The sequence below is a fragment of the Pseudophryne corroboree genome, chromosome 1, assembly GCF_028390025.1.
Source record: "Pseudophryne corroboree isolate aPseCor3 chromosome 1, aPseCor3.hap2, whole genome shotgun sequence".
Lineage (NCBI taxonomy): Eukaryota > Metazoa > Chordata > Amphibia > Anura > Myobatrachidae > Pseudophryne > Pseudophryne corroboree.
The window spans coordinates 1,058,406,939-1,058,432,771 of NC_086444.1; the positions used below are offsets into that span (position 1 = coordinate 1,058,406,939).

Sequence of the window (25,833 nt, forward strand, 5' to 3'; positions counted from 1 at the left end):
CATTATGCCACATACTGCAATGGCCCTTAGACATTATGCCACACACAATAATGCCCATGACACAATATGCACACACCATAATGCCCCCGACACATTATGCCACACACCGTAATGCCTGTGACACATTATGACAGGAATCGCAATGCCCGTTATACATTATGCTACACACTGCAATGCCCCTGATACATTATAGCACATACAATGCCTGTGACACATTATGACACACACCGCAATGACCCTGAGACATTATACCACATACTACAATGCCCGTGATATAATATACCACACACCGTAATGCCTGACACATTATGACACACACCGCAATGTCCGTGATACATTATGCCACACACTGCAATGACCCTGAGACATTATACCACATACCACAATGCCCGTGATATAGTATACCACACACCGTAATGCCTGTGACACATACCGCAATACCTGTTATACCCTATGCCACACACCGCAATGCCCGTTATACATTATGCCACACTGTAATGCCCCTGAGACATTATACCACATACCACAATGCCCGTGATATAGTATGCCACACACCGTTATGCCTGTGACACATACCGCAATGCCCGTTATACCCTATGCCACATACTGCAATGCCCGTTATACATTATGCCACGCTGCAATGCCCCTGAGACATTATATCACATACCACAATGCCCGTGTTATAGTATGCCACACACCGTAATGCCTGTGACACATTATGACACACACCGCAATGTCCGTGATACATTATGCCACACACCGCAATGCCCATTACACATTAAGTCCTACAGTAAGGCTTCTAATTACTTTTAAATCACCTGCTCGTTGCCAGGGGTTTCATGCTCTTGGTTCCATGCACGGTGCCAGGGGTTTTCATGTACAGGGTGTCATGCTCATTGCCAGTGGTTTCATGCACTGGGTGTCATGCTCATTGCCAGGGGTTTCATGCACTGAGTGTCATGCTCGTTGCCAGGGGTTTCATGCACTGGGTGCCATGCTCGTTGCTAGGGGGTAATGCTTGTTGCTAGGGCTGTGCTCCCAGTGCCACATATGCCCCCAGTGCCAGATATTCCCCCACAGTGCCAGGTACACACATGCCCCCAATGCCAAATATGCCCCCCCCCCAAGTGCCAGGTACACATATACCCCCCAGTGTCACATATGCCCCTTCAAGTGCCAAATATGCTCCCCCTCCCCCAGTGCCAAATATGATCCCCCAGTGCCAGTTACAACTCCCCCCCGCTGCCCCGCTGTTTTGTGAAGGAGGGACACGGAGGGCACAGCGCGCGACTCTCCTGTGTCCCTCCTGCGTCTCCGGCGTGTCTGTTAAATTAAGTGCCGGTTCGTGAGCCAATCAGAGCTCACGAACGGGCACTTCATTTAATAGACACGCAGGAGACGCAGGAGGGACACAGCAGAGGCGCGCGCTGTGCCCTCCGTGTCCCTCCTTACAGCAGCGGCTAGGGAAGGAGGGAGATAGCAGATTGACATGCGGACGGTTCGTCCGCATGTCAATCTGCGCTAAATCAGTGGCGGCGCCCCCACAGTCCTGCACCTCCAAGCCACTGCGAGGGCTGTGGGGGCAGTAGTTACGCCACTGGTCCAACAGATACTAACCAATCAGAGCAGCTTTCTCACACTGACAAAGCAAAGAGGCAGCTCTGTATTCGGCTTGTTATTCATGATGGCGCTAAAGAACTCTGGCGTTATCCATATGGGTTACTTCACACACACACACACACACACACACACACACACACACACACACACACTTCTCATAGATTTAGGTGAATAATAAATTGAGAGTTTCAGGGAGAGTTCTTTTTCTGGATGCCAAGACTATGATAGGGCAGTTTTTTTCTTAAGGGGATATGCCTACATTTTATGGGCAGACCAGATTCCCCTAGGGTATTCTACTGTGTTCTGGACAAGTTGGGGCAAAGTCACATTGCTACACGTGCTATACTATATGTTGCTCACCATACACCTTACTCGGATTTGGTTAAACACATAATGATGGACTACTTTTCACATTGGGTTAGGAACAGGTTATTTTTTTAGGTTTAGAAGCAATTTGTTTCTTGACATGGCAATAATAATACAAAATTGTGACATTAGTCTTGTGATTAATATTAAATGTGCTGTGAATATGCTGTAATGTTTCCATGGTAACATTTGTGAAAGTTAGTGTATTTATTTTTTTCTTGAAAGAGTACATTGTTTCCTAATTTAATTGTAGTATATATTTTTTTCTTATTTACATTGTACAATTCTCTCTCGTTCAGCATACCAATGTGCGCTCTGCTTAACAATTACCTAGCTATACTGGCTAAGAAGTTTCCAGAAACCAAATTCTTGAAAGCCGTTGTTGATAGCTGCATTTACAAGTACCAGGATACTTGCTTACCAATCTTATCCGCCTACAGAAATGGACAGATAAAAGGAATGTTTTTAGGAATTGATCAATGTGGAGGGCCAAATGCAACCCCAGAAGGTACGAGCGCCTTAACTTTTCCTAGGCATGTGTTGAAAAAGGTAATACTGTACTTGTAATATTACAGGTATGGTATAATTTATCCCACCATGGGGGCTAATGCAGATATGATTTTCAATAAAAAAATGTCTGCGCTTATGTAAAAGCAGCTCAGATAAAATGGATGGTTATAAGTTAAAAAAGCAAGCGGTAATTATACGTGTAGAAAGTGAGTGTGGCACCTGTAAAAAAGAGTGATAGTTAATTCTTAAAAACTTCTGTTTACAGCTCTTTTGAGAAATGGTTAGGTTGGTGGTATCCAGATATAGATGTAAAAGTCCAGAATCTAACTGTCCCTAACTTACCACTGGGATTCCTCAGCCGTTGGTATTGCTGTGAGGGCTGTCCGTGGCCGGCTTTGTGAGTCGCGGCTCTCACCGCTGCATCCAGCGGGAGAGAGATGTTGTAGAAAAGCCGGAAAGTGAGACGTCAGTCCGGGTCCGCCAAGCGGCGTGGATGTTCTTCTCTGTGATACCACTTGTCCACCAACGCGTTTCGTGCTGTTCAAAGCACTTTTTAATTAAAAAGTTGTTTATTTATACTAAAACTTTATTGTTCCCATTTGGGAAAAAACGGAACTTCCGGGACTTCCGGTCCGGAAGTGACAACGAAAATTGTGGGAAGCACATGGTAAAAAAAGGAAATACAGTGCTCCATTTTTCTTAATTAAAATTTGAAGATTTGAAAGACAAGTATGTTTAAAACAGGTGCCACTTAGTGTAAGGAATGTGTGTTTATAAAAAAAACATTAAGGTCGATATCAATATTGTGGCCAGATGGTTGTAAGGTTTTTAATTCGAATATCCATTTACTTTCTTGTTTTCTTAGATCAATAGTTATGTCTCCTCCTCTCCAATTTGTTCTTGTCTTTTGAATTGGTAGAAACGTGAGTCCAGTCGGATCTTTATGATGTTTCTCTAGGAAATGGTTTGATAAGCTGTGTGTTTTAAGTCCCTTTTTTACATTGTAGATATGCTCAGCAAATCTTATCTTTGCTTTCCTTTTAGTTTGGCCGACATATTGGTACCCACAGGGGCAGATGGCTAAATATATAACACCTTCTGTGTCACACGTGAGGGAGTCATAGATGGTATATTCTTTTCCTGTCGCAAATGATTTGAAGGCAGTAGTCGGTCTGGTGGATCTCTCCTTATCATTCTTGCATGCTTTGCAGTTTAAACACTTATAATAGCCTTTGCCTATTTTAGAACTGCTTCGTGTTTCGTTCTTTAGATGGCTTGAGACTAAGAATTGTTTAACATTTTTAGCTTTGCGGTAAATTACTTTTGGTTTTTCTGGCAACATATGTCATAATGTTTCATCTAGATGCAGGATATGCCAATGTTTATTCAGCATTTCTTCAATCACCTTTGAATTGCTGTTAAATTGTCACGAACCGGTCTCTTACCTTTGCGGGTTCTGGAGTTCATCTGTTGCCAGTGCGGTTGCTCGCGGTGCTGTGCGCCCGTGTGGGGACGCGGCGTGATCGGTGGCACAGGTAATGCAGAATCTGGGAACTGTGAGTGCGAGGACCAAATGGCCTAAGGCACTGCGGTGTTTCTGCTGTATAGGAGGTGGCCATGTTGGAGACCAAATAGGTAATACAGAGCACTTGTGAAAACACCTGTGGGCAGGTGTAAGCCAATCCCGTGCTTGTGCTGCCTTTAAGTAGGCTGGGATTATGTTACTCTTGGCCAGTGCTTTGTTGTATCAACGCTGTGCTCTAGCTCTGAGCTCTCTCCGTGCATTCCTGTGTGATTCCCGTGGTCCAGATATCGCCTCCGTTCCCAGAGGTCCGTCTGCAGCCTTCACTGCTAAAAGATCCACCAGCTCCCCGCTGTGCTGTCAGTTAATTGCACACCTACTGGAAGCAGTTGGATTCCCAGAGTCTTGCATGAGGTTACCTTGTCTGCCTACCATACAAAGTTTGGAGGATTCCACTAACTTCAGCTGTTCGTTTGTTCTGCTCTGCATTTAACCCGTTCATCACTTATATCATCTGCTACAGTTTCACAGTGATCTCCGGAACTCGCAAGTAACCCAATTTAGTACTTTTACTTTCTATGTTGCCATTACAAGGATAATTCTTCACAGTCTCTCAGTTACCTCTCAAAACTTCATTGCAAATCCTCACAGCTATTTCTTCATGTCTGCATTATCCAGTTAAACACATTCTACAGTTCAGCATCAAAGCTTGTTTATATTTGGACAATTCAACATTTATTCTTCAGTTTGTTTTGCATACAGTTCCATGAACATTTCTTTTATTTGTCTTTGAGTTTTATCCTGCATATTATTTCTGCCATTCCTGCAATACTTCAGTATAATATGATGATTAACAACTTGTCATTTAACACTTTACTGAACTGTTATTTCTAATAAAATATGAAACGGAACTTTCTTCGCCCTCCCTGCTTTCTTCATACCTCAGCACCTACACCTGTGGTTGGTCCCGGGTTAACGGATTCACAAAAACACCCGGACCTGACAGTAAGCACTGGCCACATGGATCCGTCAAGTGACCAATTCGCAGGAGGCGGTGCTACGTCAGATATCCTTTCCCGTCTGGAAAACCAGGAGTCTATACAGACACAAATAGTGCAGTTTATGCAAACTATGGCAGACCGTTTAGAGACTCTTCATACGGCTATTAAAATGTCTCAAGTCCAGATTCCAACTCCGGTTGTCCCAGTAACCACTACAGCTTCTCCTGTGACGCTGCCTACGTCCCGCTTGCAGTTACCCTCTCCGAGTAATTTTGACGGAACTCCAAAACTTTGCAGAGGATTCCTGAATCAATGCGAGATCCAGTTCGAACTGTTGCCCGCCAGTTTCCCATCAGCTCGTTCTAAGGTTGCATATATTATTGCCCTCCTCTCCGGTCAGGCTCTGGAGTGGGCATCACCATTATGGGAAAGAGGTGATCCTATCCTCTCTAATTACAAAGAGTTCGTATCATCCTTCCGGAGAATCTTTGACGAACCAGGCAGGACCACCTCAGCATCTTTGGAGATTCTCCGTCTACGTCAAGGTTTACGTCCTGTCAGTCAATATATTATTCAGTTTCGCACGTTGTCTTCAGAGTTAAACTGGAATGAGGAGGCCCTGATCGCCGCGTTTTGGAATGGACTTTCAGAGAGAATCAAGGATGATTTAACTATCCGGGATGTGCCAACTAAACTGGATGAATTGATTTCTCTCTGTAACAAACTTGACCTACGCTACAGGGAGCGATGTTTAGAGAAATCCAGGGCAGAGCGATCCAGTCCACGTTATCATCCTAGGCCTCGACAAGATTCTTCATCACAGTCTCCGGTGACGACAGAAGAACCTATGCAGATTGAGCGCTCTCGCCTCACAGAGGATGAACGACTTCGTCGTCGACAGGGTAACCTCTGCATGTACTGTGGGTCCTCCGAACATTTAGTTAAATTCTGCAAACTCCGACCGGGAAATTCTCGCCTCCTAGCTTATTCAAGAGAGGTTAAGCTAGGAGTTACTTTAGAATCACGTTCTGGGAAAGAGCCGACCTTGTCTATTCAATTAGAAGTTCCAAGTTCTACAGTGAAAGTTTCAGCTCTCCTAGATAACGGGGCAGCCGAGAACTTCATCTCCTCAGCCTTTGTCATACGGTCTAAAGTTCAAACCATGCCTCTGGAAGCAGCAGTTGCTGTTACAGCAGTGGATGGAAGTCGAATTCCAGATGGTATAATTACTCATCGAACCGTATGTCTCAAGATGAAAGTTGGTGTGCTCCATTCCGAATACCTCTCCTTCTACGTGATTCCCAAAGCCTCTCAAGATGTGATACTTGGTTTACCTTGGCTGCAGAAACATAATCCTCAATTTAATTGGCAAACCATGGAAGTCCTTTCGTGGGGTAAATCTTGTGCCAAGAACTGTTTAGCCTCAATTGTACCTCTCCGGTCAATTAGTCTTCCCGACCTACCTCCGGTGTATCAATCCTTTGCAGATGTTTTCAGTAAACAAGCAGCAGACTCTCTACCTCCTCATCGCGAATGGGACTGCCCAATCGTCCTGGTTCCGGGCAAAACCCCTCCTAGGGGACGAATTTATCCGCTATCCATCCCAGAGACGCAAGCTATGTCTGATTATATACAGGAAAATCTAACCAAAGGATTTATCAGACCATCTTCTTCACCTGCAGGAGCCGGATTCTTCTTCGTTAAGAAGAAGGACGGTGGGTTACGACCATGCATAGATTACCGTGGACTCAATGAGATCACTGTGAAAAACAAGTACCCATTACCCTTAATTCCAGAATTATTTGACCGGGTAAAGGGAGCTACTGTGTTTACGAAATTGGATCTCCGAGGGGCCTACAATTTAATCCGCATCCGGGCAGGGGACGAGTGGAAGACTGCTTTTAATACCCGGGATGGGCATTACGAATACCTTGTAATGCCTTTTGGTCTTTGTAATGCACCTGCAGTTTTTCAAAGCTATGTGAATGAACTTTTTCGTGATCTTCTCTACAAGTGTCTAGTAGTGTACTTGGATGATATCCTAATATTCTCTAAGGATCTAAAGGCTCACCGTCACCAAGTTAAAGAGGTACTGACACGTCTGAGGAAAAATCAACTTTATTGTAAGCTAGAGAAGTGCACTTTTGAAGTATCTTCCATACCGTTCCTTGGTTACATCATTTCTGGATCAGAGCTATGTATGGATCCCGGTAAGGTACAAGCTATCCGAGATTGGTCCACTCCTACAACTCTCAAGGGGATTCAGCGATTTCTTGGTTTTGCTAATTTCTATAGGAGATTCATTAAGAATTATTCTTCGTTAGCTGCTCCCATCACAGCCCTAACTCGCAAGGGAGCAAATCCTACGAACTGGTCTTCTGAAGCAATCAAAGCCTTCTCTGATTTAAAGCAAGCCTTTGGGTCAGCTCCCATTCTTCGACAGCCTGATTTGAATCGTCCCTTTCTACTAGAGGTGGATGCATCTACAGAAGCAGTAGGAGCTGTGTTATCACAAGTCTTTGAAGATAAAAAAGTCTATCCCTGCGGATATTTCTCCCGTAAGTTCCTCCCGGCAGAAAGTAATTATGCAATCGGTGAGCAAGAATTACTTGCCATCAAGTTGGCATTTGAGGAGTGGAGATACCTTCTAGAAGGAGCACAACATCGCATTACAGTTTATACTGATCATAAGAATCTTCTGTATCTGCAATCAGCTCAGTGTTTGAATCCACGACAAGCTCGATGGGCGCTTTTCTTCACACGATTTGATTTCAAGCTCACCTATCGTCCAGGGTCTCAGAACAAAAAGGCAGATGCCCTTTCCCGGTCCTTTGCTTCTTCTGAATTAAATGATGCTACCACGAATCAAGCCATTGTGAATCCTACGTCCTTTTTAATGACTCGAACCTCTCCAGTTCCTCCGCCTGGCAAGACCTTTGTCGCCACAAGTCTTCGAAAACGGCTGCTTAACTGGGCTCATTCCTCTTCCTTCATGGGTCATCCTGGGGTTCTAAAGACTCTCAAATTTATTCAACAGTCTTATTGGTGGCCACGTCTCCAAGCCGATGTCCAAGAGTTTATAGCAGCATGTCCTAAATGTGCCCAACATAAGAGTCCAAGAAGTTCTCCACCAGGTTTATTACATCCATTATCCATACCCAAACAACCATGGACTCATATCTCAATGGATTTCGTGACCGATCTACCTCCATCAAAAGGGCGAAATACCATTTGGGTGATAGTGGATCGATTTTCGAAAATGGCACATTTCATTCCATTAACTGGGTTACCATCAGCCCCTTTACTAGCCAGATTTGTTCATCTCTGAAATCTTCAAGTTGCATGGCCTTCCTCGAGAGATTATCTCTGATCGGGGAACACCGTTTGTGGACAAGTTTTGGAGGTCGCTTTGTTCATCTTTAAATGTCAAGTTGAATTTTTCTTCTGCATATCATCCTCAGACAGATGGACAAACTGAGAGAGTCAACCAAGACCTTGAAACATTTCTCCGGCTATATATATCGTCCTCACAGGATGACTGGGTTGACTACCTTCCATTGGCAGAATTTGCTCATAATAATCTCTTCCATTCATCTTCAGAATCTACGCCCTTTTATATTAACTTCGGCTTTCATCCTCGTGTGCCAGAGTTCCATCCATTGCCAGCCCTAGAGGTTCCAGCGGCAGATCAAGAGCTTCAACGTCTATCTAGAATCTGGAGTTGTGTACGTAAGTCCTTGGTCAAAACTTCCTCTCGTTATAAATCTTTTGCAGATAGAAAACGTAAAGCTGTACCGAATTACAAAGTGGGAGACCAAGTTTGGATTTCTACGCGCAATCTCAGGTTCAAAGTTCCTTCTAAGAAATTTGCTCCCAAGTTTATTGGTCCATTTCCCATTGTAAAGGTACTCAACCCTGTGTCATACAAAGTCAAGTTGCCACCATCTTTGAGAATTCCTAACGCCTTTCATACATCTTTACTGAAGCCTTTGATTCTCAATAAGTTCCGTACTACCCAGTCCAAATCTCCTAAAGTTCACTCTTTGCAGAATGAGGAATTTGAAGTTAAAGAGATTGTGGACTCACGTTCCCGATATGGACGTTTACAGTTTTTGGTCGACTGGAAGGGTTACGGTCCAGAGGAGAGATCCTGGGTTTTCTCTGAAGATGTTCATGCTCCAAGACTGGTACAGAAATACTTCTCCAAAAATCCTGACAAGGTTCAAAGGTGTTCGGAGACCACCCGTAGAAGAGGGGGTACTGTCACGAACCGGTCTCTTACCTTTGCGGGTTCTGGGGTTCATCCGTTGCCAGTGCGGTTGCTCGCGGTGCTGTGCGCCCGTGTGGGGACGCGGCGTGATCGGTGGCACAGGTAATGCAGAATCTGGGAACTGTGAGTGCGGGGACCAAATGGCCTAAGGCACTGCGGTGTGTCTGCTGTATAGGAGGTGGCCATGTTGGAGACCAAATAGGTAATACAGAGCACTTGTGAAAACACCTGTGGGCAGGTGTAAGCCAATCCCGTGCTTGTGCTGCCTTTAAGTAGGCTGGGATTATGTTACTCTGGGCAAGTGCTTTGTTGTATCAACGCTGTGCTCTAGCTCTGAGCTCTCTCCGTGCATTCCTGTGTGATTCCCGTGGTCCAGATATCGCCTCCGTTCCCAGAGGTCCGTCTGCAGCCTTCACTGCTAAAAGATCCACCAACTCCCCGCTGTGCTGTCAGTTAATTGCACACCTACTGGAAGCAGTTGGATTCCCAGAGTCTTGCATGAGGTTACCTTGTCTGCCTACCATACAAAGTTTGGAGGATTCCACTAACTTCAGCTGTTCGTTTGTTCTGCTCTGCATTTAACCCGTTCATCACTTATATCATCTGCTACAGTTTCACAGTGATCTCCGGAACTCGCAAGTAACCCAATTTAGTACTTTTACTTTCTATGTTGCCATTACAAGGATAATTCTTCACAGTCTCTCAGTTACCTCTCAAAACTTCATTGCAAATCCTCACAGCTATTTCTTCATGTCTGCATTATCCAGTTAAACACATTCTACAGTTCAGCATCAAAGCTTGTTTATATTTGGACAATTCAACATTTATTCTTCAGTTTGTTTTGCATACAGTTCCATGAACATTTCTTTTATTTGTCTTTGAGTTTTATCCTGCATATTATTTCTGCCGTTCCTGCAATACTTCAGTATAATATGATGATTAACAACTTGTCATTTAACACTTTACTGAACTGTTATTTCTAATAAAATATGAAACGGAACTTTCTTCGCCCTCCCTGCTTTCTTCATACCCCAGCACCTACACCTGTGGTTGGTCCCGGGTTAACGGATTCACAAAAACACCTGGACCTGACATAAATTGAGTGATGAAAGGGAGACGTAAAGAAACATTCATATCTTTGTTTTTATCTTTATCTCTTAATAGATCTTTTCTGTCCATCTGTTCAATTTTTGCAATGTCCGCTTCCAGTTTTTCTTTCTTATACCCTTTCTCCAAAAACTATTCATCATGCCTTCACTTTGTGCATTAAATATGGCCAGATCTGTGCAATTTCTTTTTATTCTTTGAAATTGACCACGTGGTATGTTTGCGATCCAGTTCTGATGGTGATTACTGGTTGTTGATAACATGTTGTTTCCATTAACGGGTTTGATATGTGTCTTTGATTGTAGAATGTTGTTCTGAATATAAATTTCCAACTCTAGGAAGACGATCTGCTCTTTACTTGTTAATGTTGTAAACTCCAGGTTCAAGGTATTATTGTTTATGTAGGATTTGAATTCTTCAAGGATTTCCTCTGTACCACTCCATATGAAGAAGATGTCGTCGGTATAACGGTACCAACACTTGATGTGTGGTAGGTATTCGTTATTCGACCAGATGTTATCATCTTCCCATTTGGCGAGGAAGAGGTTGGCATAACTGGGCGCCAGTGATGTGCCCATGGCAGTTCCACTCCTGTAGATATTGTTTGGTAGGACCACGTTCTAAGACTTCATATGTGGTGGCATCGGAGAGCAATCTTTCTACTTCTTTTTCATATGATTCTCATTCCATAATAACCACGCCTCCTCCTTTATCTGCTAGTTTTATAACATTCTGGTTGTCTTCTCTTAGTTCTTTTAGAGCGTCTCTTCTGTTTTTGATAAGCTCTGTTTTATTGTTTGACGTTCAGGAATTCTTTCAATATCCTTTTCTACCAGTTTTCTAAATGTTTCAATATGGGAGCCTTTACAATGTATCAGGTTGAATGTTGATGTGGGTTTCAGGGTAGAGTGTAAGAATTGGTCGTCTATGATGTTCATGCACGCAGTTGTTTCTTCTTTTGAAAAGAACTTCTTTATGAATAATTTTCGGATATATTTTTGAAGGTCGATGTAGATGTCAAATTTATTAATCTTCGACTGGGGAGCGAACTTCAAGCCTTTTTGCAAAATGTCTAGTTGTGCTTTTGTAAGAATTTTCTTGCTCAAATTAAATACTGACGGTTTCTTTACTTGTAAGTCTTTTTTCTTGCTCCTTGCCCCTCCTCTCGTTCCCCTCCTACTATGTTCCTTCCTTCTTTCATTTTCTTGTTTTTGGGTGTTGTTGTGTCTGGTGGTTTCCTGATACCCCGATTGATGTCTAAAAAACAGTTTTCCTCATAATCAGATTCATCATCCGTTTCTTCACAGTGGTTTCTCTTGGTTGAATTTTTTCTTGGCTGCAAAGTTTTCTGTAAATTTTTGTTCTGTATGGTCTGTAAGAGTTGTTTGTGTCATCCTCTTCTTGTATTGCTTGTCTCTGTCCTGCTTTGTATGAGTCAGTCTGTATGTATTGTTGTATGTGAAATTTCTTTTATTATAAGCTGGATAGTTTCTGGTGTTGGATCTTGCTGGGGTATTTTTGATGAGTGGTTCCTTCCATCTTCCAGTGTTTTGGTGATACATCTGTTTACTTTGGGAAGTGGGTCTGTATTTGGTTGTTTGTGGATTCTTCCAGAATTTTCTTTCTTTATATTCAGTGTTGTATTCTTGACTAGTCCTGGTATTCTTCCATCTTTGTGTGTTTTGATTTGCAGTTTGAGTGTTATGTATGGTTCTTTTTGTATTGGCATTTTGTTTGAACAGTTCTTGTTCTTCTTTATCTCTCTTAAATTTTCTCTGTTTTTGTTGGATTATGTTATCCTCCAATTTTCCTATCTTCTGATTGGTCATTTTCATTAAGTTGTTGAAGTCATCCATCTTAGATAGTGGTTCAAAACGTTTTTCATAAATATGAATATTTTCACTAATGTGTTTTAATGATGTTTGCCTGTCCTCAATGATGAGATTGATTAGGTCAAGGGAACATCTATCCAAGATTTTGTTCCATTTTTCATAAAAATTGGATTGATTGTGTAAAAAAGTAGCTGTTTTGTTAATTCTTAATCCCCTGGGGATCATCCCATGTTCGACATATTTGGTCAAAGTGGTGATCTCCAACCATTGCTTAGTTTCTTGGGTGTATAATTTTTCTAACTTTAAAAATTGGCTACAGAACCCATCGTCTTCTGCTGGAGTTTCTAATATGGGTGTAGTTGTAGAAAATAAATCATTGATGTTACTCCTTGTATTTGTATGTGACACATGAATGGATGTATAATTAGTCATGATAGCGGGCAGCAGCAGAAAACAATAAACAGTTGCCTAAAAATCAATAAAAAATGTTGTCTGCGCTTATGTAAAAGCAGCTCAGATAAAATAGATGGTTATAAGTTAGAAAACGAGCGCTAAATTATACGTGTAGAAAGTGAGTGTGGCACCTGTAAAAAAGAGTGATGGTTAATTCTTAAAAACTTCTGTTTACAGCTCTTTTGAGAAATGGTTAGGTTGGTGGTATCCAGATATAGATGTAAAAGTCTGGAATCTAACTGTCCCTAACTTACCCACGGGGATTCCTCAGCCGTTGGTATCGCTGTGAGGGCTGTCCGTGGCCGGCTTTGTGAGTCGCGGCTCTCACCGCTGCTTCCAGAAAAGCCGGAAAGTGGCTGGCAGGGAGTTACTCCTGAAATGCAAAAGAATCGCCACTGTGCAATGCTTTTGCATTTCTGCAGGGGTGGGGTGGGGTGGTACTGACATGCGGGACGGACTAGGCCTGTGCTGGGCGTCCCCCCGCATGTCTGAGTGCCTGATCGCAGCTGTGCTAAATGTAGCACAGTTACGATCAACTCGAAATGACCCTCATGGTTTTACCAACTGCTAACAAATTTGCTGCTACGATCAGGTCTGAATTACCAACTATGGGAGTCATTCCGAGTTGATTGCTAGCAGAAAATGTTCGCTGTGCAGCGATGATGTAAAAAAATGGCACTTCTGTGCATGCATATGCAGCGCAATGCGCACGCGTGACGTACTTTCACAACGGCCGATGTCGTTTCACACAAGATCTAGCGAAACTTTTCAGTCGCACTGCTGGCCGCAGAGTGATTGACATGAAGTGGGCGTTTCTGGGTGTCAACTAACCGTTTTCAGGGAGTGTTCAGAAAAATGCAGGCGTGCCAGAAAAAACACAGGCGTGGCTGGGCAAACGCAGGGCGTGTTCGTGACGTCAAAACAGGAACTGAACAGTCTGAAGTCATCGCAAGCGCTGAGTAGGTCTGAAGCTAATCTAAAACTGCACAAAATTATTTTGTAGCCGCTGTGCGATCCTTTCGTTCGCACTTCTGCTAAGCTAAAATACACTCCCAGTGGGAGGCGGCATAGTGTTTGCATGGCTGCTAAAAACAGCTAGCGAGCAATCAACTCGGAATGACCCCCTATATCCACATAAGTGTTTCCTCTAATATAATGCACATATAACACTTATGTGTACAAAGATTTGAGCTCTGTGCAAATACTAAGTAATTTGTAATTGGAACTGACTGTGGGGGTAATTCAGAGTTGATCGCAGCAGCAAATTTGTTAGCAGTTGGGCAAAACCATGGGGGTCATTCCGAGTTGATAGCTCGCTGCTGTTTTTTGCAGAATAGCGATCAGGCTAAAAATCGGCTGTTCTGCGCATGCGTATGGGCCGTAGGCCGCACGCGCCAAGTACTTTCACACAAAACTATGCAATTTTACACAGGGGCGCGTAACGCTTTTCAGTCGCTCTGCTGATCGGTGAGTGATTGACAGGAAGTGGGTGTTTCTTGTAGTGATGAGCGAGGTTCGGTTTTACTCGGTTTTACTCGGTTCTCAAAACGGCATCTTATTGGCTATCCAAAACACGTGACATCCGTGAGCCAATAAGATGCCGTTTTGAGAACCGAGTAAAACCGAGTAAAACCGAGTAAAACCGAATCCGCTCATCACTAGTTTCTTGGTGGTAACTGACCGTTTTCCGGGAGTGTGCTAAAAAACGTAGGCGTGTCAGGCTAAAACGCAGGAGTGACTGGAGAAACGGGGGAGTGGCTGGCCGAACGCAGGGCGTGTTTGTTACGTCAAACCAGGAACTAAACAGACTGCAGTGATCGCAATGTAGGAGTAGGTTTTGAGCCACTCTGAAACTGCATGAAAATATTTTCGAGCACTTCTGCTAACCTTTTGGTTCGCTATTCTGCTAAGCTAAGATACACTCCCAGAGGGCGGCGGCCTAGCGTGTGCACTGCTGCTAAAAGCAGCTAGCGAGCGATCAACTCGGAATGAGGGCCCATGTGCAGTGCAGGGAGGGCAGATATAACATGTGCAGAGAGAGTTAGATTTAGGTGGGGTGTGTTCAAACTAAAATCTAAATTGCAGTGTAAAAATAAAGCAGCCAGTATTTACGCTGCACAGAAACAATATAACCTATCCAAATCTAACTCTCTGTGCACATGTTATAACTGCCACACCTGCAGTGTACATGGAAGGTCATTCCGACCCGATCGTTCGCTGCAGTTTGTCGCAGCGCAGCGATCGGGTCGGAACTGCGCATGCGCCGACGCTGCAGTGCGCCGGCGCATGGCAGCTTTCATTACCTAGCGATCGCCTTTCAGACAGAGGCGGTCACTAGGCGGTAGGGGGCTGAATGGCGGTGTTAAGCCGCCGTTTAGGGGGAGCGGCCCGGCCAACGCAGGCGTGGCCGGACCGTTGGGGGGGGGCGGGCCACGGTGGCTGCGTGACGTGTCACGCAGCCGCTGCGGCCAGCGGGAGTGACGAGCAACTCCCGGCCAGCCGCAGGAGTTGCGCTGGCCGGGAGTTACTCCTCAAATACAAAGGCATCACCTCTGTGCGATGCTTTTGTATTTGTGTGGGGGCGCCGGCACTGACATGCGGGGCGGACTAGTCGTGTGCTGGGCGTCCCCTCGCATGTCTGAGTTAACGATCATTGCTGTGCTAAACTTAGCACAGCTACGATCAACTCGGAATGACCCCCATGGTTTTACCCAACTGCTAATAAATTTGCTGCTGCAATCAACTCTGAATTACTCTGTGTCTCCTTTCACGCAGCAAAGATTACCCCTAAAATTTATTTTCTTACCCTTTAGATTATTTCAATAACTTCATTCATTTTGCAATCCAAAATAATTTTTTTTACACTACTCTACAAACTAGGCGCACAACAATGTTCCTGTTGTGTGCTGTATGCTAACTTCTCTCATTGGTGTGCTGCTCCTGCAATCCAATATCTTGCTACGCAAACCTACGCACTTTAGTGAAATCTAGCTGCACTTGGGCCCTCATTCCAAGTTGATCGCTCGCTTCCGTTTTTCGCAGTGCAGTGATCAGGTTACTACTGCGCATGCATATGCACCGCAATGCGCACGCGCGTCATACAGGTACAAACAGCATCGTTGCTGTGCAATGCTTTAGCGACGAATCCATTCGCACAACCGATCGCAAGGAGATTGACAGGAAGAGGGCGTTTATGGGTGTCAACAGACCGTTTTCTGGGAGTGGTAGGGAAAACGCAGGCGTTTGCAGGGCGGGTGTCTGACGTCAATTCCGGTACCGGACAGGCTGAAGTGATTGCAAGGGCCGAGTAAGTTCAGACCTACTCAGAAACTGCAAAAAACTTTTTCGTCCCGCTCGGCTGCACGTGTGATCGCACACTTGCAAAGCGAAAATACACTCCCCCGTGGGCGGCGACTATGCATTTGTACGGCTGCAAAAAGTAGCTAGCGAGCGATCAACTCAGAATGAGGGCCTTAGGGTACAAGGCAACAAAGAACTTTGCACTGCACTTTTGCTGAATTGCACTTTTAAGAAAAGGGCCTTGTATTGCACACTATACACTTAGCACCTAGGGATGTTCAACCAATGAGTCTACTTGGCATTCTGTGAAACAATACAGCCATAGGCGTGCGCAGCTAATTTTATTAGGGGGTGCACCACTGGTGGGGCATGTCTAGTACCGCCTTTTGGCCATATCTAGCACCACACTATTTCACATTCCCTCAGTAAAATCACATGGCTTAATCTAATTTCTCCCTAGCTCCTAATAAAGTAAATATAATACACCCCAGTACTGACTGTCCGCTATGGCTTAACTCTGAGTCCTAGCTGCTGCTGCACTCTATCACTGCTTACACTTCCCCAACCTATCTCCCAGTGGCAAAACTAGAGAGTGGTGTGCCTAGGTGCATATGTATTCCCGTCATGTCCCCCCCTACACCCCACCCCTTGCACTCCCCAGCACCTACTCCCTGATTCTGAGCAGGCCACTCTGAAAAGTACAGGAGATTTAGGGGGCCGAACATTTGAGTTTTAATATAAAGTTTCATATTTACACGTGTCATCCGAGCCACATCTGGTATGAGCCAAATACACATTATGCCACATGGTATGAGCCAAATACACAATATGCCACATGGTATGAGCCAAATACATATTACGCCACATGGTATGAGCCAAATACACATTACACCACACGGTATGAGCCAAATACATATTACGCCATGCGGTATGAGTCAAATGCACATTACGCCACGTGGAATGAGCTGAAATTCACATTATTCCACACAGTATGAGTGGAAGTTCACATTGCAACACACTGTATGAGCCAAATACACATTACGTCACACTGTATGAGCCAAATACACTTTATGCCACACGGTATGAGCCAAATACAAATTACGTCACACAGTATGAGCCAAATACACATTACACCACACAGTATGAGTGGAAATTCACATTACGTCACACTGTATGGGACAAATACACCTTACTCTACAGAGTATGAGCCAAATACACATTACGCCACACGGTATGAGCTGAAATTCACATTATACCACAGTATGAGTGGAAATTCACATTACATCACACTGTATGAGCGGAAAGTTCAGACTGAAGTTTCCTGGAAGGGGGTGGGGGAACACACAACCCCCATTCCACCTTCTTACACCTGGATCTAATGATCAACTGACAGGGGAAGACACTGGTACTGATGATCACGAGCTCTTGCTCACACTTGCACAGGCAGACATTTGCCTGTGAGTGAGAAGCAGGCTGCAGCCAGGATCATCAGCATTAGCAGACCACTCTGTCAGTGCTACTTACTTCCCACCTGGTCCCCGAGTCTGCACTACAGGATAATCCTCCTGCCTCTCTCAGGATCGTGTCCACCTGCTGCCCGCCTCCTCAGTCAGCCCGGCCTCTCAGCACTGCAGCACAGCTGGCTGACTGAGAACACTGTGCTGTCCCCTCAGCTCTGCCCGCCACAAGCCTTGTCAGTCAGCCTGGCCCCCTAGCTGAGCTCTTGCGGCTGGCTTATACAATGAATAGCTGCCTAGCCCTGTGATACCTCATCATCGACCGCCAGTCACTTTGCTGTCCGGCTCCAAGGCACACCCGAACGGCTGCCTGGCTGTCATGCACATCTGACATGAGCCGGCAAGCCGCGGGGACAGAAGCAGACATATGGGAGACACGTCACAAGGGTCTGTGCGCCAGTGTCTAAGGCAAGTGGGGTAGGCCGTGTCAAACTGCTGCAGGGTATGTCGGGCTGCAGCGCTCAGCCGCGTGGGTGCTGTAGGGTTGGCCCTGTTGATCATCACAGTGCTGCAGGTGTGGTGTGCAGGGGGTGACAGACATTAGGGGGTGCCTGTGCGCACCAGGCCCCCGGTGCGCACGCCTATGAGTACAGCAACAAAGTATATAATTAGTATGCATAGTACAGTAAATGTACATGTAATGTCAATGCCCACTATGTACAGTTTAGAAAAAAAACCTATTCTGTCAAGAAAATAGAACTCCACCAGCCCACTAATAATACACATAAATAGGATGTTATATGCACAGTAAATTAGATGAATGTACTGTATCAAGAAATACGTATAAAATGTAAATAAAACAATGAGGTCTTATGAAGACAACTTTTAACTATTAGGATATGGTGCGCTCTGTACTTATCTCCTTCTGTGTACCAGTCTATGGGTACATCCCCTAGTGTCAGACCTCTAGTGCCAGGAATCACTCGGAGGCGGAGTTATATGATGTAGTTCCTGTTCCTCCAGCTCAGGGAGAGTGAGGAGAGAGTGACACACAGAGAGACTGAGAGACAGAGTCCTGGTGTACAAGTGTGTAGAGCTGAGACTGGGAGCAGATCTCAGCTACAGAGACTTACAGCATTTCCAGTGCATGCATCATCTTTTCTACAGCTGGAGTCAGACTGCATGGCTGTGCAGTCCTCCATGCTTCACCACTACAGACATCTCCTGATAAGTACCACTACCTAATGCTGTTACCTTGTGTGATATATGGGATCCTGATAACAGCTATCGGTATTACATCTGAGTCACCTGTGTACACTAAATAAACCTGCATTACTGTTTAAGTCATCTAGTGTGTGGACTGATGTCACTGCACTGGATAGCCCAGTACACTCTGCCAACAGGTTATGGGCCCAGTCACATGCCCAGACCCGCATGTACTGTACTTGAAGAATAACCCCATGAGTGCTATTGAATAATCACAGTGACACAGTTTAAATTGACATTTTATACAGGTGCAGAAAGGATGTATAATACAGGACACAGCATGTACTTTGCTAAGCTGAAAGGTTCAGAGAACTATGCTACATGGAAGTTTGCCATGGAGATGCAGCTTAAGCAGGAAAAGTTACATAGTTACATAGTATCTAAAGGCCCGCACACACTGGCCGATATATCGGCCGTTCTCTTGAACGGCCGATATATCGTTGGTCCGTCGGCCAGTGTGTACGGCCGATACGTCTGTGAACTCCGTCGTTCACAGATGTGTCGCGTTGGCCCCGCAGCACAGCCGACGGCCAATATATCTACCGATATATTGGCGCGTCGCTGTGCGTGTACGCATGCTGTGGCGGCCGGCAGTGATTGACAGCTGAACAGGGCGGGCATGTGTACACGCCCGCCCAGTTCATGACGTCAGTACCCGACGGATCGGGCAGTGTGTATGCTCAACACACTGCCCGATCCGTCCATAGATATATCTGCAGATCAATTGATCTGCAGATATATCTACTAGTGTGTACCCACCTTTAGGTTGAAAAAAAGACAATTGTCCATCGAGTTCAACCTATTTGTGGTCTCCTATGCAGGGTTATTTTATATTTAAAAAAAAAATATATATATATATATATATATATATATATCCTACAACTTCAGTCTGTCCCTACCCCTTGAAGAAGTCTGATGAGACGAAACGCGTTGGGTTTCCTGTACTGACCCCCTACTATATTTAAGCTAAGTTTGATCTCCTAACCTTTTTTAATCTTATTGTTAACTCTTATTTTATTGTTTGATTTTTTATTACTCTCATATATATTAAAAAAAATGTATTGGAATTTTTTATCTATTTGGCTTTTTAGAAAATTTATATGGTAGTGCAATAACCCCCCTTTTTAGCAACACTTGTCGCCGATAACCCTATCCCCCCATTTGTCTATACATTTTTAGGCAGTACCATACCAGTATTGCAATTTTTTAGGGTCTGGCTGACACCTATCAGTAAGGCTATGTGTGCTTTTTAACATTGATTCTAGTATTTATATTTATACACTGAGATCCCATCTCACAAGTGGTGCTATACTACATTCTTTGCACACACATATATATATATATATATATAGATAGCAAACGGACGGGCGGCACTCAGAAAAAATGACAGGCAACGAGCAGGGTGTAGCAACGTTTCGAAGTGTATTACTTCTTCATCAGGACAATAAATGTAATACAAAATGTATCTTAAATAGACTCACCACAGCGTGTCAAACAGCTCCGGCGCGGGACGCGAATGCCGACGCCCACAAATGACGTCATCACCGCTCACCGCGTAACCGGGGTAACTATAAACAAACAACTATACAATTTACAGTGTGATCGGTTAGTGCGCCGATCATTGAAAATAATAAACAAATCACCAAAATACATGTATGATTAAAAACAGACTGAAACAAATGGAAACATAGCAGCTGCAACCAGGCAATACCTAGTAGTTAAATGAAACACAACATATGCAGAAGCAGCGTAGCGTGAGCAATCAGGCATCAATGGTACACAGATGTTAGTATAATGAGAAATCTATAGAAAGCAACAATCAAAAGCAATCATAAAAAACAATCATAAAAAGCAATGTAAACCCAAGGATTCATTGAGGCCCCGCGGCACAAGGGTTTGTAGTTCATGAATCCACCTAGATTCTTTTTGTAATAACCTGCGGGATCTGTCACCTCCCCGAATTTTAAAAGGTTCATGATCAATGATCATGTATTTTAAACACGCAACATTATGTTTCGCCTGGTAGAAGTGACGCGCAACTGGTTGGTCACTGTGACCAGTTGCAATCGCATTCCTGATTGCCAATCTATGATTGGCAATCCTTTCTCGTAGAGTGCGGTCGGTCTTGCCAACATAATTGTATCCACATGGACATGTAATCATGTAAACAATGAATTTGGTGGTGCATGTAACTCTATGCTGGATATAATACTTCCTACCACTAAATGGATTACAGAAAAATTTACCAGTGGTCAGGGCTCTACAAGTGGTGCAATTAAGGCACCGAAAACACCCTTTCTGAAGTGTTAAAAAGGTGTTTTGTTCACTCTGAGCATTATCTAGGCCAGTAATGTCGGTTTTAACCACCCAGTCCCTGATGTTCCGACCTCTGGTGTATGCCGACATAATGGAGGTGTCATATAGTTGTAAGTTGGTGTCAGTACTGACAATAGGCCACAGTTTTTTAGAAGTGTGTGAGATCTTATTACTCAAAGTGTTGAAATGATTAATCCAGGGGAACTTCTTCTTTTTAGGTAAGGACTGACTCGAAGTAAGGAGTTTTTCCCTGGTACAACACAATGCCTTAGTTTTAGCCTGTAGAAGAGATTTATGCTCATAGCCCCTTTGGATGAATTTATCAATCATCCGGTCAATCTGGACACTGGCAGTGTCAGAATCACTGCAGATTCGTACTGCCCTGAGAAACTGCGAGTACGGCAAGCCGAACTTCAGTGATTTTGGATGACAGCTATCTGAATGCAGTATCGTGTTTCTATCTGTCGGTTTATGATACAATTCAGTCACTAGATGTCCCTGGATAGAGCGCACCAGGACATCTAAGTAACACACACTATCGGGGCTGATGTTATATGTAAATTGTATAGGGTGTCCAGAAGAATTATGTGCCTCAATGCCCTCAATGAAAGACTCCTTGGTATTATTCCATATAATGAAAAGGTCGTCTATATACCTACAAAAAAATATTATAGACTCTGAAAAAAGGGGATTGTCAAAGAAGATCTCTTGTTCAGCCAAGAACATATAGGAGTTAGCGTACGATGGGGCCACAGGGGACCCCATCGCACAACCAGATGTCTGAAGATAAAATTTCCCATTAAACATAAAATAATTAAGTGTCAATACCATCTGCAAAAGATCAAGAAAAAAATCCACATCTGGACCCTGATATAAGGGGTTATTAGTAATCAATCTCCTCACTGCATCTATGCCATCACTGTTAGGGATTACCGTGTATAAGCTTGAAATGTCGATGCTGCACAAAAAGCACCCAGGAGGTAAATTACCCACCAATTTGAGCTTATTCAAAAAAGAGGTAGTGTCTAACAAATACCTGTCATTAACAGTGATACATGGCTGTAACATCGCATCAAGAAATGTAGAGACCCTCTGAAACAATCCATCACGGGCTGAAATTATTGGACGCCCGGGTGGATGTACCAGCGATTTATGCACTTTGGGCAGAGCATAAAGCACTGGTACAATAGGTGAATCAATGATTAGTGCTTTCATAAGTGTCTCAGAAATCACACCAGAATGAAATGCCGACAATAATTTATTATGCAGTAGCTTGGAGAAATCACAAGTGGGATCTCCCGCTAGTGCCTTATATACTCTAGTATCACTTAGTTGACGTTCCAATTCAACTTTATAATCAGAAACATTCTGTATCACGATACCCCCGCCTTTATCTGCGGGGCGTATCGTGATATCAGTGTAACTAGACAAATCCCTGAGGGCTTGATATTCCTCTCTATTCAAATTGTTTCTAACCCTATTAGGCAGAACAGATGTCACATGATTAGAAACAGAATCACTAAGCATTCTACCATAGGTCTTAATAGAAGGATTATAGGAAACAGGATCGAAATGGCTACGTCTCTGTAATCGAGCCAATTGAGGTGGTAAAGTTTCAACAGGAGTATGAATAGGTGTGTTTTTAGTCCCATTAAAATGTTCATGGAGTTTGAGCTGACGATTCAGCTTGTATTTCTCAATTTCCCATTGGTGAGATGAGAACTGTACTGTCGGTACGAATGACAAGCCTCTATTCAAGACGCGCATCTCAGGGGGGGTCAAAGCATGATCGGAGAGATTAAAGATTATTTCCTCCTGGCCAGAGGGGGTCTGCCCACCCTTCCTCTGCCTCGCTCTTTTACACTGGCCCCCTCGCCGCGTCCACCTCCTTTTCCGCCGGCCACCCGGCGGGTACGTGCCCCTAAAGGGGAATTAGATCCTGAAGCCTGGATGTCAGATCTAGTGTCAGAGTCACTATTGGTGTTTCTATCACCAGAAGAATCTGATTGCCATAATTGTTTATAATTTCTTTGTCTAAATCTCTGTTGTCTTTCATTCCGGGTGCCAGACGCCCAAAGATACACACGATTCTGCTCATAGTCTGCATTGACTTTAGCTAATTTTTGACGTTTGAATTGAATCAGATCTCTTCTATAGCTGGTAATCTGTCCCTCCAATTTCTCTAACCAATTGGTTTTGGTATCAGCAACAAGTGTGGCTTTAAATTTAGCTTCAAAGGTAGTGATTTTATCCTGTGCAATGGATAATTCTCTAGATGATTCTTCGATCACCAGAAGTAGCAAATCGAAGCTACATTTATTTAAAATCGCTATCCAGCGTTTACAGAACGTGGTGTTAAATCTACCAATCGTGGGTGTATTACGAATACGGAAACCACGCGGTATTCGTTTCTCCTTGTAATAGTCACTGAGTGTAATGGCATGATACCGGTAGTCAACTTCCTTTTGTTTTAACTTAAGCAAATCTTTATATAGAGATTCAGTAGATTGTGCATCAGCCTCATCATTCAAAGCTTGGTTAAGAAGGATAGATTCAGCCTCTAGCTCAGAGAAATTAAGCATAGTGCCCTGTGTCAACAATGCAAGGTTCACAGTCTCCATAGATTCCATTGTTGCTGCAGTATTCATTACAGCCATACAATAAGCTGACAGACACACTGATGAAGTTCACACTTGAATAAAACGGGGTGCTAAAGCCAAGAATCTTAGTCCCTGCAGACCAATGATTCCACATATAGCATGATTGTGGCAGCACTCCTCACATAAATTGTTTACTTGCCTGGTGCCCTCCTAGGTACCTCAATGGCTGTAAGGTCCAATATAGCAAACGGACGGGCGGCACTCAGAAAAAATGACAGGCAACGAGCAGGGTGTAGCAACGTTTCGAAGTGTATTACTTCTTCATCAGGACAATAAATGTAATACAAAATGTATCTTAAATAGACTCACCACAGCGTGTCAAACAGCTCCGGCGCGGGACGCGAATGCCGACGCCCACAAATGACGTCATCACCGCTCACCGCGTAACCGGGGTAACTATAAACAAACAACTATACAATTTACAGTGTGATCGGTTAGTGCGCCGATCATTGAAAATAATAAACAAATCACCAAAATACATGTATGATTAAAAACAGACTGAAACAAATGGAAACATAGCAGCTGCAACCAGGCAATACCTAGTAGTTAAATGAAACACAACATATGCAGAAGCAGCGTAGCGTGAGCAATCAGGCATCAATGGTACACAGATGTTAGTATAATGAGAAATCTATAGAAAGCAACAATCAAAAGCAATCATAAAAAACAATCATAAAAAGCAATGTAAACCCAAGGATTCATTGAGGCCCCGCGGCACAAGGGTTTGTAGTTCATGAATCCACCTAGATTCTTTTTGTAATAACCTGCGGGATCTGTCACCTCCCCGAATTTTAAAAGGTTCATGATCAATGATCATGTATTTTAAACACGCAACATTATGTTTCGCCTGGTAGAAGTGACGCGCAACTGGTTGGTCACTGTGACCAGTTGCAATCGCATTCCTGATTGCCAAACATAATGTTGCGTGTTTAAAATACATGATCATTGATCATGAACCTTTTAAAATTCGGGGAGGTGACAGATCCCGCAGGTTATTACAAAAAGAATCTAGGTGGATTCATGAACTACAAACCCTTGTGCCGCGGGGCCTCAATGAATCCTTGGGTTTACATTGCTTTTTATGATTGTTTTTTATGATTGCTTTTGATTGTTGCTTTCTATAGATTTCTCATTATACTAACATCTGTGTACCATTGATGCCTGATTGCTCACGCTACGCTGCTTCTGCATATGTTGTGTTTCATTTAACTACTAGGTATTGCCTGGTTGCAGCTGCTATGTTTCCATTTGTTTCAGTCTGTTTTTAATCATACATGTATTTTGGTGATTTGTTTATTATTTTCAATGATCGGCGCACTAACCGATCACACTGTAAATTGTATAGTTGTTTGTTTATAGTTACCCCGGTTACGCGGTGAGCGGTGATGACGTCATTTGTGGGCGTCGGCATTCGCGTCCCGCGCCGGAGCTGTTTGACACGCTGTGGTGAGTCTATTTAAGATACATTTTGTATTACATTTATTGTCCTGATGAAGAAGTAATACACTTCGAAACGTTGCTACACCCTGCTCGTTGCCTGTCATTTTTTCTGAGTGCCGCCCGTCCGTTTGCTATATTGGACCTTACAGCCATTGAGGTACCTAGGAGGGCACCAGGCAAGTAAACAATTTATGTGAGGAGTGCTGCCACAATCATGCTATATATATAGATATATATATAAAATTTTGACTGATGCTGAAGTCTGCCGTTGCTTTATATCCCTTTTTTAGTGTACCTATAGTGCGTGACTATGCACCATAACCTTGAATATCCTTATCCATTAGGAATTTATCTAACCCATTCTTAAAGGTGTTGACAGAGTCCGACATTACAACACCCTCAGGCAGGGAATTCCATATACGTACTGTCCTTACCGTGAAAAAGCCTTTACGCTGTATTGTGCGGAATCTCCTCTCCTCTAACCTGAGCGAGTGTCCACGAGTCCTCTGTGTTGATCTAACCCAAAACAGGTCCCGTGCAAGCTCGGTGTATTGTCCCCTTATATATTTGTAGATGTTGATCATGTCCCCTCTTAGTCTCCTCTTTTCCAATAAAAACATGCCTAGTCTTTCAAGCCTTTCTTCATATTCTAGCGTCTCCATGCCCTTAATTAGTTTGGTTGCCAGCCTCTGAACCTTTTCTAGCTCCAGGAT

At 43.8% G+C, this 25,833-nt stretch overlaps 1 protein-coding gene across 1 annotated transcript in view; it reads left to right on the forward strand.

Moving 5' to 3' along the window:
- The window catches only part of PDCL2 (phosducin like 2), a 149,693-nt gene that overhangs the window by 97,116 nt on the left and 26,744 nt on the right, over window positions 1–25,833 (forward strand). Inside the window, exon 5 of the mRNA XM_063950572.1 lies at window positions 2,286–2,494. Within this exon, the coding sequence (XP_063806642.1) occupies window positions 2,286–2,494 (209 nt within the window). The remainder of the gene's footprint in view (window positions 1–2,285; window positions 2,495–25,833) is intronic.